At 42.0% G+C, this 13,430-nt stretch overlaps 1 protein-coding gene across 8 annotated transcripts in view; it reads right to left on the reverse strand.

Moving 5' to 3' along the window:
• Positions 1-12,460, reverse strand: part of LOC110490351 (scm-like with four MBT domains protein 2) — a 96,979-nt gene extending 84,519 nt beyond the window's left edge. For all 8 annotated transcript variants that reach the window (XM_036944690.2, XM_036944687.2, XM_090200469.1 and 5 more), the window contains exons 1-4: positions 12,318-12,460; positions 7,236-7,418; positions 3,989-4,083; positions 427-667 (exon numbers count right to left, since the gene is read on the reverse strand). In XM_036944690.2, coding sequence (XP_036800585.2) covers positions 427-667; positions 3,989-4,083; positions 7,236-7,326 — 427 coding nt within the window. In that variant the 5' untranslated portion in view covers positions 7,327-7,418; positions 12,318-12,460. The remainder of the gene's footprint in view (positions 1-426; positions 668-3,988; positions 4,084-7,235; positions 7,419-12,317) is intronic.
• Positions 12,461-13,430: the final 970 nt, after the last annotated feature.

Genomic DNA, 13,430 nt, shown 5'->3' on the forward strand with positions numbered 1-13,430 from the left:
TAAAGTCCAGCTACAGGTGTTGTATTATACTAGGAGGTCAGGTAAAGTCCACTACAGGTGTTGTATTATACTAGGAGGCCAGGTAAAGTCGACTACAGGTGTTGTATCATACTAGGAGGTCAGGTAAAGTCCAGCTACAGATGTTGTATTATACTAGGAGGCCAGGTAAAGTCCACTACAGGTGTTGTATTATACTAGGAGGTCAGGTAACGTCCAGATACAGGTGTTGTATTATACTAGTAGGTCAGGTAAAGTCCAGCTACAGGTGTGTGTTCAGTATATGATCTATAAAGCAGCAGATGAAGAGGGTGTTTTTCCACTATAGGCTAAGATGTATGTATTCAAGTGTAAAACGCAAATATAAAATTCACAGCCCCGTGTGTGTGTGTGTGTGTGTGCGTGCGTGTTCCCAGGTGCTGCCCCTACCTTCAGGGGGTTGGAGGGTCTTGTTGTTCTGGGTGCACCAGCCTACTGGGTGGAGTTCGGCTGTCATGACATCACACCAGAAGTCGGCCTTGCGGTCATCTCCATAGCCACTGAAGCGCAGCAGCAGCAGCTGGCTGCAGGTGGTGACGATGGTGGCCACCCAGTAAGTGTCTGGCCTGCTCTTATTGGCCACCTCCAGCTTCATCCCCGGCTGGAAGCTGCTCTGTAGGCTGATGTCCACCTGCGAACGCCAATCAGAGAGCACCATGTCACACAAGAGGCAGCCCTTACTGACAGTGATAGGTGAGCTTGATTCTAAATGGGCTTGCACTTAAGAGGTCAATCAAGTGCATTGGGCGAGATAAAGCACATCTATACATTGACGTTCTAAAGTGGATGACACCACAGGTCTACATGCAAAATGAGGGAAGTCTGACTGGCTTGCTGAGCCATGATTGACAGAGTAAAACACAGGTGGGCCACAGGTAATGAACAGGTCATTTCTAAAAACTCCCCATCCACACTATTTGTTTATGAATCTGTTTGTTCACAAGAGTCAAGGGTTCTTTAAAGTTCCACTGATCTTTCAACCACTTATGGACAGTGACTCACAGAGAGAACATGAGGACGAGAGAGAGAGAGAGAACATGAGGACGAGAGAGAGAGAACATATCTATGGGCTAGTACCAGGAAATAGATAATGTAATGTGTTTCAACCATAGCCACAGGCTCCCACTCACACATATCTAAAAACCAATTATATAAAAACACAACACACAAACGCACACACACTGCCTGTGTTACTGGGAAAAAGCCAACATCTTAGAACTAAAAACAATGCAAATGGCTTCATGACTTCCTGATAAAAACAAAGCAAATATGCTGTATCACACTGGATGGCTTATGTAAGAGAGGCAGAGCGAGAGAGACAGAGACAAAGACAGAAGACTGAGAGCGAGACAGAGAGCGAGACAGAAAGACCCCACAATGAATCACTTTTTCAATTGGCACTAGGTCTGTTGAGAGCATGAGCGATATTTCACCATTTCACATTTTCAGGGGAAATCATGCTCTTTTCCTGTGACTCAGTCCACTTACCAACAATACTCCCATTCAAATATTCAAACACTCCCATTCCGGGCAATCCCGGGCAATCACAAAATAAAAAACGGGCAATCACATCAACGCACCCCTCATGGACTTCACACACAGAGCTTGAGCCCGCTTAAACTGGCATCTATGAAATCAGCCAACATCATTAAACACACTGAAGGTCTACTTCTATACTGTACGCTTCTTTCTTTCCGCTACATTATGTAGGACTACTTATGCATTCCCTTTTCCCATCGTCCCCTGCAGCTGTGTTGAGGGCCTCCTGAAGATAAGCCTGATAGACATCTGTTCTCACTACTACTACTGGCAGTCTAACACTACACCAGGCAACACTGGGGAGTACTGTAACATATAAGGCAGGGAGGGCTATTCAACTCTTACCCTACGAGGGCCGGAGCCTTCTAGTTTTCTGTTCTACCTGATCAGTAATTGCACCCACCTGGTGTCCCAGGTCTAAATCAGTCCCTTAGAGAGGAACAATGAAAAATGGCAGTGGCACTGGCTTTGAGGTCCAGAGTTGAGTTTGACGGATATAAGATATACATGCCTTTTTCCATCTTTTTCCAACTTCCATGGAGCCTGAGTCATAATCTCTGAGTAATTGTGTGGGTTGTGTTCAGGCTGGCTGGTTTGGTGTGGGTTGGATTAAATGGAATCAATTGGCGAAAGTATTCAGACCCCTTCCCTTTTTCCACATTATGTTAGGTTACAGCCTTATTCTAAAATGGATCAAATAAATAAAAATCCTCATCAATCTACACACCCCATAATGACAGAGCGAAAACATGTTTTTAGATATTGTTGCAAATATATTAAAAATAAAAAAAAACATAAATACCTTATTTACATAAGTATTCAGACCCTTTGCTATGAGACTCGAAATTGAGCTCAGGTGCATCCTGTTTCCATTGATCATCCTTGAGATGTTTCTACAACTTGATTGGAAGCCATCTGTGTTAAATTCAATTGAGTGGACATCATTTGGAAAGGCACACGACTGTCCACAGTTGACAGTGCATGTCAGAGCAAAAGAAACAAGCCATGAGGTAGAAGGAATTTTCCGTAGAACTCCGACACAGGATTGTGTCGAGGCACAGATCTGGGGAAGGGTACCGAAAAAAGTCTGCAGCATTGAGGGTCCCCAAAACACAGTGGCCTCCATCCTTCTTAAATGAAAGAAGTTTGGAACCACCAAGACTCTTCCTAGAGCTGGCCAAACTGAGCAATTGGGTGAGAAGGGCCTTGGTCAGAGAGGTGACCAAGAACCCGATGGTCACTCTGACAGAGCTCCAGAGTTCCTCTGTGGAGATGGAAGAACCTTCCAGAAGGACAATCATCTCTGCAGCACTCCACTAATCAGGCCTTTGTGGTACAGTGGCCGGACGGAAGCCACTCCTCAGTAAAAGGCACCACAGCCCACTTGGAGTTTGCCAAAAGGCACCTAGAGGACATTCAGACCATGAGAAACAAGATTCTCTGGTCTGATGAAACCAAGATTGAACTCTTTGGCCTGAATGCGTCACGTCTAGAGGAAACCTGGCAGCATCCCTCGGTGAAGCATGGTGGTGGCAGCATCATGCTGTGGGGATGTTTTTCAGCGGCAGGGACTGGGAGACTAGTCAGGATGAAGGGAAAGATGAACAGAGCAAAGTACAGAGAGCTCCTTGATTTAAACTTGCTGCAGAGCACTCAGGACCTCAGACTGGGGCGAAGGTTCTCCTTCCAACAGGACAATGACCCTAACCACACAGCCAAAACAATGCAAGTCTCTGAAAGTCCTTGAGTGGCCCAGCCAGAGCAGCACTTGAACCAGATCGAACCTCTCTGTAGAGACCGGAAAATAGCTGTGCAGTGACGCTCCCCATCCAACCTGACAGAGCTTGAGCGGATCTGTGGGGAATGGGAGAAACTCCCCAAATACAGGTGTGCCAAGCTTGTAGCGTCATATCCATGAAGACTTGAGGCTGTAATCGCTGCCAAAGGTGCTTTAACAAAGTACTGAGTAAAGGGTCTGAATACTTATGTAAATGTGGTATTTCCGTTTTTTCTTTGTCATTATGGGGTATAGATTGATGAGAGAAAAAAACGATTTAATCCATTTTAGAATAAGGCTGTAAAGTAACAAAATGTGGAACAAGTCAAGGGGTCTGAATACTTTCCGAATGCACAGATGCAACAATGACGATGCAGGGTATGTCATCTCTGGTATTTGAGTCTCAGTCAACAGCAGTGACTCTGAATAAGTGACTGTGTTTGAGTGTGGTCTTCAGCAAGTAAGTCATGACTGAGCCTGTGAGCCTAACTACACTGTGTTTAACATCATTAGCTAAAGTACATTCTTACTCAAACACACGTTTAAAGGGATTTGCGTGATTGCCACTCATTCAACAACAGTATTTACAAGATGTTGTGGGGGTTATGGAAATGTAAACGTGTGTTTCTCACTCACATGTTTGAAAGCGGTGTGGGGTGCAGCGGTCGCCCCCGTCTCCTCTAGGTACTCCTCCCAATTAAAGTCGGCCTCTTCCTCCATGGAGTCTGCGTCTGATAGGTAGAAAGTGCCGTCAAACATTTTGACTGCCACCAACCCAGTCACAAAACATTAAAGATCACCATAAAAACAACCATCACACTCAATAATGACATGTTTCATTTCATTACAGAAACAAAATAATTCAGTCGACATTCATACCGGTTATAGACTAGGGTGATATTGTCTATATGAATGCGGCTGCCACTGTATTGAAGCCCTTGGACACAGTTATTATTTATTGCAGGTGATAGATTCAATACACATCCCTGCATTCTGTATCAAAGTTCGGTTCACACTGAACCCGAATGAACACATAAAATTTTGAAATAAACACTAGCCCTTTAGGCTTTCAGAGGTCCTGTGTGGCTCAGTTGGTAGAACATGGGAGAACATGGGCCTTGCAACACCAGGGTTGTGGGTTCGATTCCTGCAGTGGACCAGTATGGGTGAAAAAAGTATGAACATGTATGCACTCAAATGTATGTAAGTTGCCCTGGATGTGCTAAATCAATACGTGTGAAATGTACAGGCCTACGTCTCTTCGCTAAATCTGCGCTGGAATCTTTTTTCAGTCTATTCCGTTCAAACAACTTGAGCCTATGCGCACGTTGTAATCCAAATTAAAATCTTAATTGGCTCATTTCAAACTGTCCTTTGGTGAGGCGCAGCTGGGAGCTAGTTCTGTACGATGGTGAGTGGTGGGGGTCGATAAACCAGAAATGGGGGATCTCTTCCGTCATTGTTTAAATCTCCAGTTTGGGAACATTTTGGCTTCCTCGTAGATTACAACACAGATGGACAGAGAGTTGTGGATAAAGCATTAACAGTATGTCGCCACTGCTCAACGAGAATGGCCTACACATCTGCCAACACCTCAAATATGTTGACACATACGCTGACATCACCCCAGTATACCGGAGCAAGACAGAAGAGCAAAGAAACATAACATCATCTCACCTCACTGGGCCAAAGAAATTACAGGAGTGATAGGTGGACTATGTTTATAATTATTTAGTCTTTGGTTTAGAGCCGCAGGTATGCACCCATTCTCGGTGGTTGAGAACAGAGGGTTTCTGCACCTCGTGAAAGAGCTAGAGCCACGTTACAAAACGTCCCTCTTGCATTAATTTCAGCAAACAGTATCTGCTCTATATATGCAAGCCAGAGCTGTCAATGAATTGGCCAGTGCACACTGTGAAGGCACTTAACAGGTACAGACCATTACATTAACCCGGAATGGTTGATGTCCCATGCTACAGACAAGCCCTCTTCATCAGAGTCACAACTGTGCATCTGGCACTTAAAGAGGCAGTGTCATGGTGCGTTCGTAACCAAGTGGGAAGTGGGAACATATCACATATGACTGGAAACAATCCACTTGAACAGCCCTCCAACTGTTAATTACTAGTGGGAAACTCGTCCATCGTCCCGAGCACCCACTTCTCTGACATGGTGATCTCTGACGTCACCTACTAAGGAAGTGGCCTTTATAACAATATTATCTGCAGTTAAAATAAATCCATTATTGTGATTGTTGAACTCTAATTTCTTGGATATGTAGTTTAATGTGTATAGTGTATTTTTATGAGTATTCCTGTGCTAAACAGGGCTCATCTAGAAAAGAGACCTTGGTCTTAGCATCGACTCCCTGTCAAAATGAAGGTTAAATCAAATTAAAATAAAATGCAATGCAGTGGAGTGGAGAAAAAGCAATGAAACAAGAATAATGTTGTAAGTAAAACAGAATGTTTCCTCAGTCCCGAGCGAAAGAGTCAAGTGGAATACAGTTAGTGTGGAGTGGGGGAAAAAATGTGTACGCCTTCATTCTGCAACGATCAAAGTCACTGTGTAAACAGATACGTCGTAATAAGCATAACATACAGATTTAATGAGACAAGCAGGGTGAGATCTGATCACACACACCAATGTCATTTCTCTAAATCTACGGGGAAGGAACTTTATACAGAACACAGGCTGAAATGCAATTCAGTCTCTTTTCAACCATCCAAATGAGGTCACTTGAAAATGTATCTGATCTTTAGTGAGTTTTATGTGTGTGTGTGTTCCAGGTCCTACATCATTCAACTAATATTTCTCCTCAAGGTGAGAACTGTTTAATTTGCCGGTGGGAGACTATACCTTGTCCAAGTAACAATGTGTCTTCTGTGTGTGTGTGTGTGTGTGTGTGTGTGTGTGTGTGTGTGTGTGTGTGTGTGTGTGTGTGTGTGTGTGTGTGTGTGTGTGTGGTTTCTCCCCTCTAGGCTGTGTCTCATGGGACTTTGTGTGTGGGACTTAACCTGCACTAATGAGAGGGAAGAAACTACCAGTTGTTGCAGTCGGGGGTTTTCTGAAAATAATCTGCTAGGCTTGCACTTCTCCTTTACACATAGTAGTGTGTGTTTGTGTGTTCACACTCCACATCCCCAGACCTTTACAAAGGCTATAACATCATACCTTCCACTATCCATCTCCACCTGATTCAAAGGGGTCACGTTACGAACGCTGCTTTTAACAAAAAGCAATCTTGTATTTGGGAGTCAGAAAAGCACTTTTTCCTTAAAAATATGTTTATAATTAAGATGTTGTTAGATCAACCGTAGTGTTGAGAAAATGTTCCTAGGTGAGTTGCATTTCCTCTTTCCTGTCCGCCCGACAAAACATTCCTGTTTTCTATTTCTTTTAATCTGAGTTCCACTTTTCCAGTCTGTTCATCTGATAAGAAGCACCTTGTCGGGCTGAACATTACAGAACAAGGAAGTGAACACAGGAAAACAATGACAGAGAGACTAACTATGACTCTAGAGCCAGCTCATACATCCCCACACCACTGACCAGGTAAACTGGACCAGATTCTCTCACAGTTTGACACAGGGGCTGCTGCAGATTCCTGCTGAACAATCAAAACAAAAGAATAGCCCTGCACTACAAGCATTCTGAGACCTCGATAAAGGTCAATAATGGTGTGGCATGTCAAAAGGAATGGGAAAAATTGGAAAATGGCTGCTTTTCAATGCAATCACTGAGCATTTTGAAACCACAACCCCTTGTTGTGATTGTGATACAATGGAGATAAACGGTTGTGCGCTTCACGTGTCATCAAACAATGGCAGACAAAAAATGAGGAAGGGATCGAAGAGTAAAAAGTGTAGGTAAAATCCCTCACCTGAGTACACCCGTTCTTCTCTCCCATTGGTCGGGCTGTGGGATTTCCCCGCGGAGAGGGCCAACGGCCTGTCCTGTGGGCGGGACTGCATCCTGCTCTCTTCCTGGTAACCTTTACCCTTTTACCCTTTGTCCGTCTGTCTTCAGACTCCCCAGTCTTCACTGCATCTCCCTCATTCCTCCACTGTGTCACACAAAGGAGGAGTTAAGTAGGAATGGAGCATTAAAATCCATACCATGTCCATCTAAACTGTAACGAAAGACAATACGGGGCAATTATTTCAGACCATACAGATGAGGAAAAAGAAGAAACCCGCACACTGCTCTTGATAGCGTCACCGCTCTTTAATGAGCTTTACGTGTCTGCCTCAAGGCCTTCGTCAGAGCTTTTGAAAATGTATTAGCACCCTTATGTAGACAGAGCTCCACCCACATCCGTCCCATGCATCAAATGGGGTTGGAGTCGAGGGAAAATAAGTAAGTGTTACCAAATATAACAATGCATTTCATAAATATTAGAATAAAGTGTGTACCACAAACCACAATGAGGACTCACCAAGCAAGTTTTCATAAATCATTGGGTACAGCATGAAAAACATCAGAGTAATCTGAAATGGGGGCATTAATTCATGTTCACATTTACAACATAGCATACATTAGGCATTTCATCATTAAGAACTTAGGAAATAATGTCTGGGGGGGTGACAATCCCAAAACATTCTCTTTTGCTCAGAGTATTATTTTTTATCTCCTCCCCTGTCTGATATCTTAACTTTCTCTATGCCACAAAATCTAAAGGCAGAGATGTCGTTTCTCCTGATTGAACTTTAATGGTCACGAATACTCTGTGAGAGAACGAGCGGTTTTGCCTACACAACAGCCCACTGCACAGAAGCACTGCACAGAAGGAATGGCCTCTGTTCTACTAATGGTATATGTACAGCATAGAATACCTGCTCAGCACAGTGTATTTCGATGTCTCTGCTTGGTACAGTCTGCGAGAGCAATGTGCAGTTTCTGCTGTCGTGGATTTGCATACCTCAGCACAGCTCTTCAGCCACAAGAGATAACCAATCACAGTTGAAATAAGGTAGATGAACAGGACCGACACACGCCACAAAGATCAGCGTTACATAAACCATTACGAAAGAAGAGGTATTTCAAATGACTTAAATCGCTCATACAGGAATCATAACGCTTAGTCATAATTTACTCAGAATTGTGTTTTATCTCAAAGATCTTAGAGAAAAACAAACAAAATATTTTCCTATTGTTTTTCCACTCTGTCTCTTTGCCAGATCACATGGTCACAATTGTGATATTTTGGGATGACTGCCATTTCGCTCAGCCTCCGCAATGACTCACTCGAACTGCACGCACTTCCATCAAATGCTCAATTAACACTGATTCATAGAGCAGATTCATACCAATCCCCTTCAATCAAACTAATACACAAAAACAACTCTCTGCAGACTTCGCAAATTTGCCTAAGCATTCAAATCCCCATTCAAAAGAGCAATAGGCAATGCTCTGTGCTTGTCATCATGCGTTTTTATAGCATGAGGAACATCATTGGAAATGCATTTAAATCACCTCGATGCTTAATTGCATAGCTGTGTCCTTTCACAACATGTAATCCTTCTGAATGTGTTCTCTGTCACGCAGGGATCCAAACACACATATATCCATAGCGTAAACAACAAGCTGGTCTAATTGGACTCACATGACGCTGCCCCCTGTCCCTCTCCACTCTGTCTGATAGTCCACATTCTCCGGAACGCAAACATATGATCCATCTACTGACTTCAGTCCAGAAACTATCAGAGATCACAGTCCACAGGGTCCATTAAATAACTCAAATGTAGTATAAACCACAATGTCTCGGACACAATCAGAGAAAATCACAGATGTACATGTAGGTTTACAGGATAAAGAGACCCGGGCAACGTATCTCACAGACAGAGGGTCACTTATCCCAGAAATGTTCTCACTGATTTAAATCGAAAAGGTTCACTATTATAGCATTAAGCCAGGAGGATCTAAGGCTGCGTTTAAACAGGCAGTCCAATTCTGATATATTTTGTTCACTAATTGTTGTTTAAAAACAAAAAACAAAAGCAGCCTAACTAAACCACTAAATTGAAACATATTGGTCCATACTCGTCCCCAGTATCCCAGTGAGCAGCCCAGATTGGATCCTGGGGATTAGGTTGATCTGTGTGTTAATCTGAGACGCAGGTTTTTCCTGGTTAAAACCTCGTCAGATTGAGATGGTGGGGGGGCGGTGTAATGGGTTAGCTCTGATGAGTCCAGTAGGCACCACACGCCGTCCCTTAGCTGCCTTTCTCTAAAACCCCAACCAGGGCAATAGAAAGATTTAATGGGGAATTAACAGATTAACTAACACTATTTGGGCTGGGTGTGTCCTTCCTCATCTCCCGTCATGTTTTTGTTTGTAGGTATCAAAATTTGACACAATTTATCCTGTTAAGAGTAATGATCTCTCAACGATTTCTACACTTCTGTTTTATCACTCACTATGTAATCTACAATATTACATCCAAAGAGAGATTTCATGATTTGTCAGTATCTATGATGTATTAGTATAATATATCAGTAGAATATCGTGTCTTGTCTCTATGGCTCATCTAGCCTGGTGTGTTCCTTAAACAGCCTGTGATGCTGTGTGAGATCAGCTGACTGAGATATTTAAAAGACTGAAGTGCAAACAACTGCCCCGGGCAGACAGACAGACAGACAGGCCACAATGCACAGAGGTAATGAGAAAACATACCAATGGGCAGCCTACTGCCTACAGCAGCAGTCTTCAGGAAACTTCTCCAGCATCAAGCCATTGTTTGAGTAACATCACACCATAAGGTCTATGTGATTACTTTTTCCATAAACTAAAAAATAATCGAAAATAGATGAAAATGGATGTTGTTTGATCTTATTCCAAATGTCGTGTTGTTTAATAAGATGTCTTTATCTTCTTTGAAGAAAAAACATCCGATGTAGGCCAATCATTAGACAGCCTTTCTGCACGTTGTGTCTGTTATGTTGACTCTTGTGCCACGTGATTCTCATTATCTCTCCTCCAGACATTGAGTCGCTCATGATCGGGTCAAAAGAAGAATATATATATTTTTTAAACTCCTGTGAATCATTCATCCACACACCTCACTGAAGACTCTTAGTGGAGAAAACGAAATTTGGCTTTCTTTACATTGCAATTAATCTAGTCAGCCAGACACTTCCCATGAGCAATTATCCCGGGGATGTGGTTACCCTTTGCCATTATTTCACCTAAAACTACAGCAGACACTTCTGAACTGACGATGTCAAGTCACAGCCTTGACCTAATGACTTAATACATCCGTTTTCCATATCATTGTGTTATGTAAATCACTGTGAAAGATGTGTTAGTAATGTAAGTTGTTATTGGCTAATACAATTATCTGTCTTCACTCACAGAGCAGTGCCAATCCATCAATGTTTCATCTGTTCTTCCATTAGAACCTTACCAGGGACATTTACATACAATGGCATCTGCTACCAAAAGATCGATTATGAACGGCGCTGAGGAGTACATGAATAAAACCATCAATAACCATGCATCCTTGATCATCTTTACCCCTATACCAGATCCCTGGACACTTCATAGGGTTTTACTGTAAAGAGGCGAGATCTTCTCTGTGATGTTGCTTACTTCCATTCCATCTAGGCTACACCAGTACCAAGGCAAAACGATCTCACATGTGACAGCCGCGGAACTACCGTATGTTTTAGGGTTTTATGGCAATACGCCGCCTGAATATGCATGAGTGCGCACATGCACATCACTGTTCATTCGGAAGCGTGGCTTATTTTTATATTCATTATGGAGCCGAATGTAATTCCGAAGAGGGATCATCAGAATAATGTGCAGCTAAACTCCGGTTTTTCTGACCGCCCGCAATAAAAAAATAAAAAAATTAAATGGAAATATGCGCGGTTTAACCCAAGTAGAAACTTCATCATAGAAATTTGGCATAACGTCGGATTGGGAGAATTACCTCGTGCAAATGTACAATCATCAAGATTGGATGTTAAAACCTTGATGGATGATTAAAAAGACAAATGGAACCGTTCATCAGACCATTATTCTATGTCTACTAAATAACGATAAAAAAAAAAAAGATTGTAACTGCTAATGCTGATGAAGTGAAACAGGAAATGTAGCTATGCGTACTGTGCATTCGTGGGATACGGGTGTCGTCGAAGTCCTCTCGGTGCGTTACACAGTCAGTCATTTGTATTTCGCACTTCGCTAATGTACTTTGCTCACAAAGTATTGCAGCGGAAAAAAACTCTAACGTTATTGCTAAGCGTCCACTTCTAATTTAATTCATTAGAGCTTGTTAATGTGCATCAAAAGAAACTAAAACTGGACGGTTAACTGCAGTAATTAATTTTTTTCCTCATTCAAAGATTTTACATGCAGTTTTTTACACACCAAAACCCGCCATGTTGAAAGTGGTTTGACATATTGGCAATGTCCGGTATTTTCCGATGCCTTTGCGCACCTATGTGTGGAAAAAGCATGACACACCTACACGTTTAAACTGTAAATATGAACATTTAAAACGAAGTCAGTGGTGTGAACTTATGAGCATTTCACAATTTTATCGTTTTCAGTAGAAAGCAGACCGTTAGATGGAAATTCATTTATCAGGCTTATTGAAATGTGTTTTTCCTATGCACGGCAAGCATTAAAATAAATGTTTATGTAACCAATTTATTTTGCATCAAGGTTTACATTAAATAAAGAAAAACAATCATACTAACTAAATTTAAAGTGCCACGAAGCGACGTTCTCGCCGCATGTGAAAGCTATAATTACGCACGTAAAAACACTTTGAACAACTTGGCTCCTGAATACGCCAGTATTTCTGTTTCTAGAGAAACAGCCTCGGGTAGGAATGGTTAAAGGTTTTAGCCAGGAAAAACCATTCACGGTAGATATTTCGTCGAGAAAACGACGGCTCTGGATTAGTAACCTACATAAATATTTAAAGAAGCGTCAACCTGTCACCTGTCTTACCTTAATTATGTTTTTTTCGAATCAAATTTGCGAGCCTCTTTCGTTCGGTGGAAGCCAGCGAGCGACGTCTTCCAACTGCACAGCACAGAGCTCGTTCCAATATGGCATCTCACATCTGCGCATGTCCAAAAAATCTTCAGATTATTTTCAAACCAACAATGACCTTTAGTGCAGTTACGAAATTTGTTCAGCCAATTATAAATAGAATGTCGAAGTAGACTACCCACCCCATATTTTAACCCCTCGGTCTTTCATAGCTGAAATACACAACACATAGTTATTGTTACCAGTGTGTTTACACAATGATGAAGCCACCATTTGTACAATTCTGAAACAAGTTTTAAATCTATATTTAACTAGGCAAGTCAGTTAAGAACACATTCTTATTTACAATGACGGCCTACCCCGGTCAAACCCTAACACGGACGACGCAGGGCAGATTGTGTCCGGCCCTATGGGACCCCCAATCACGGCCGGTTGTGATACAGCATGGAATCGAACCAGGGTCTGTAGTGCCGCCTCTAACACTGAGATGCAGTGCCTTAGACCACTGCGCCACTCGGGAGACCAATTCATGATAGATGTAATGATATTTCCGAATAGGTTTTTTATTTTTATTGTCGAGACTAATTGTTTTCATTGTTTAAAAATGGGAATATAGTTAATATCTTCTATTAAGGGTGTTTTTACATGTGAAATATAAGTGTCCAATACACAAATCCCAACAGGAGCCAATAGGCATACTGTATAGTTAAAGATAAAAACCTGTTTAAGCCTGGAGCCAAAAATGCTTGTCTGACAACTATTTGACTTTCAAACCAATTAACCTATGCATGTGCTAACCCCTTTTCTTTCGGTTAATTGTGTGTTTTTCTTAAGAATTATGCTATTTAACATATAATGAAACATAACTCAATGTTCAGTGTGCACGAGAGACAGAATGTCTTACTGATTACAAGGGAATTCAGTGTAACATACTGCACAGAAGTCGTATTCATTTAAAAGACAAGTTAAAATGATATCGGTTTTTAACAGCTCAATTTGTGTTGTTCCTGTAATGTTAGTGCATAATGTTAAAACTGTTTCCACTTGACTGAAAACTGAAAACGTTTA

This window comes from Oncorhynchus mykiss, chromosome 15 (genome assembly GCF_057628025.1).
Source record: "Oncorhynchus mykiss isolate SJ-2025 chromosome 15, ASM5762802v1, whole genome shotgun sequence".
Classification (NCBI taxonomy): Eukaryota; Metazoa; Chordata; class Actinopteri; order Salmoniformes; family Salmonidae; genus Oncorhynchus; species Oncorhynchus mykiss.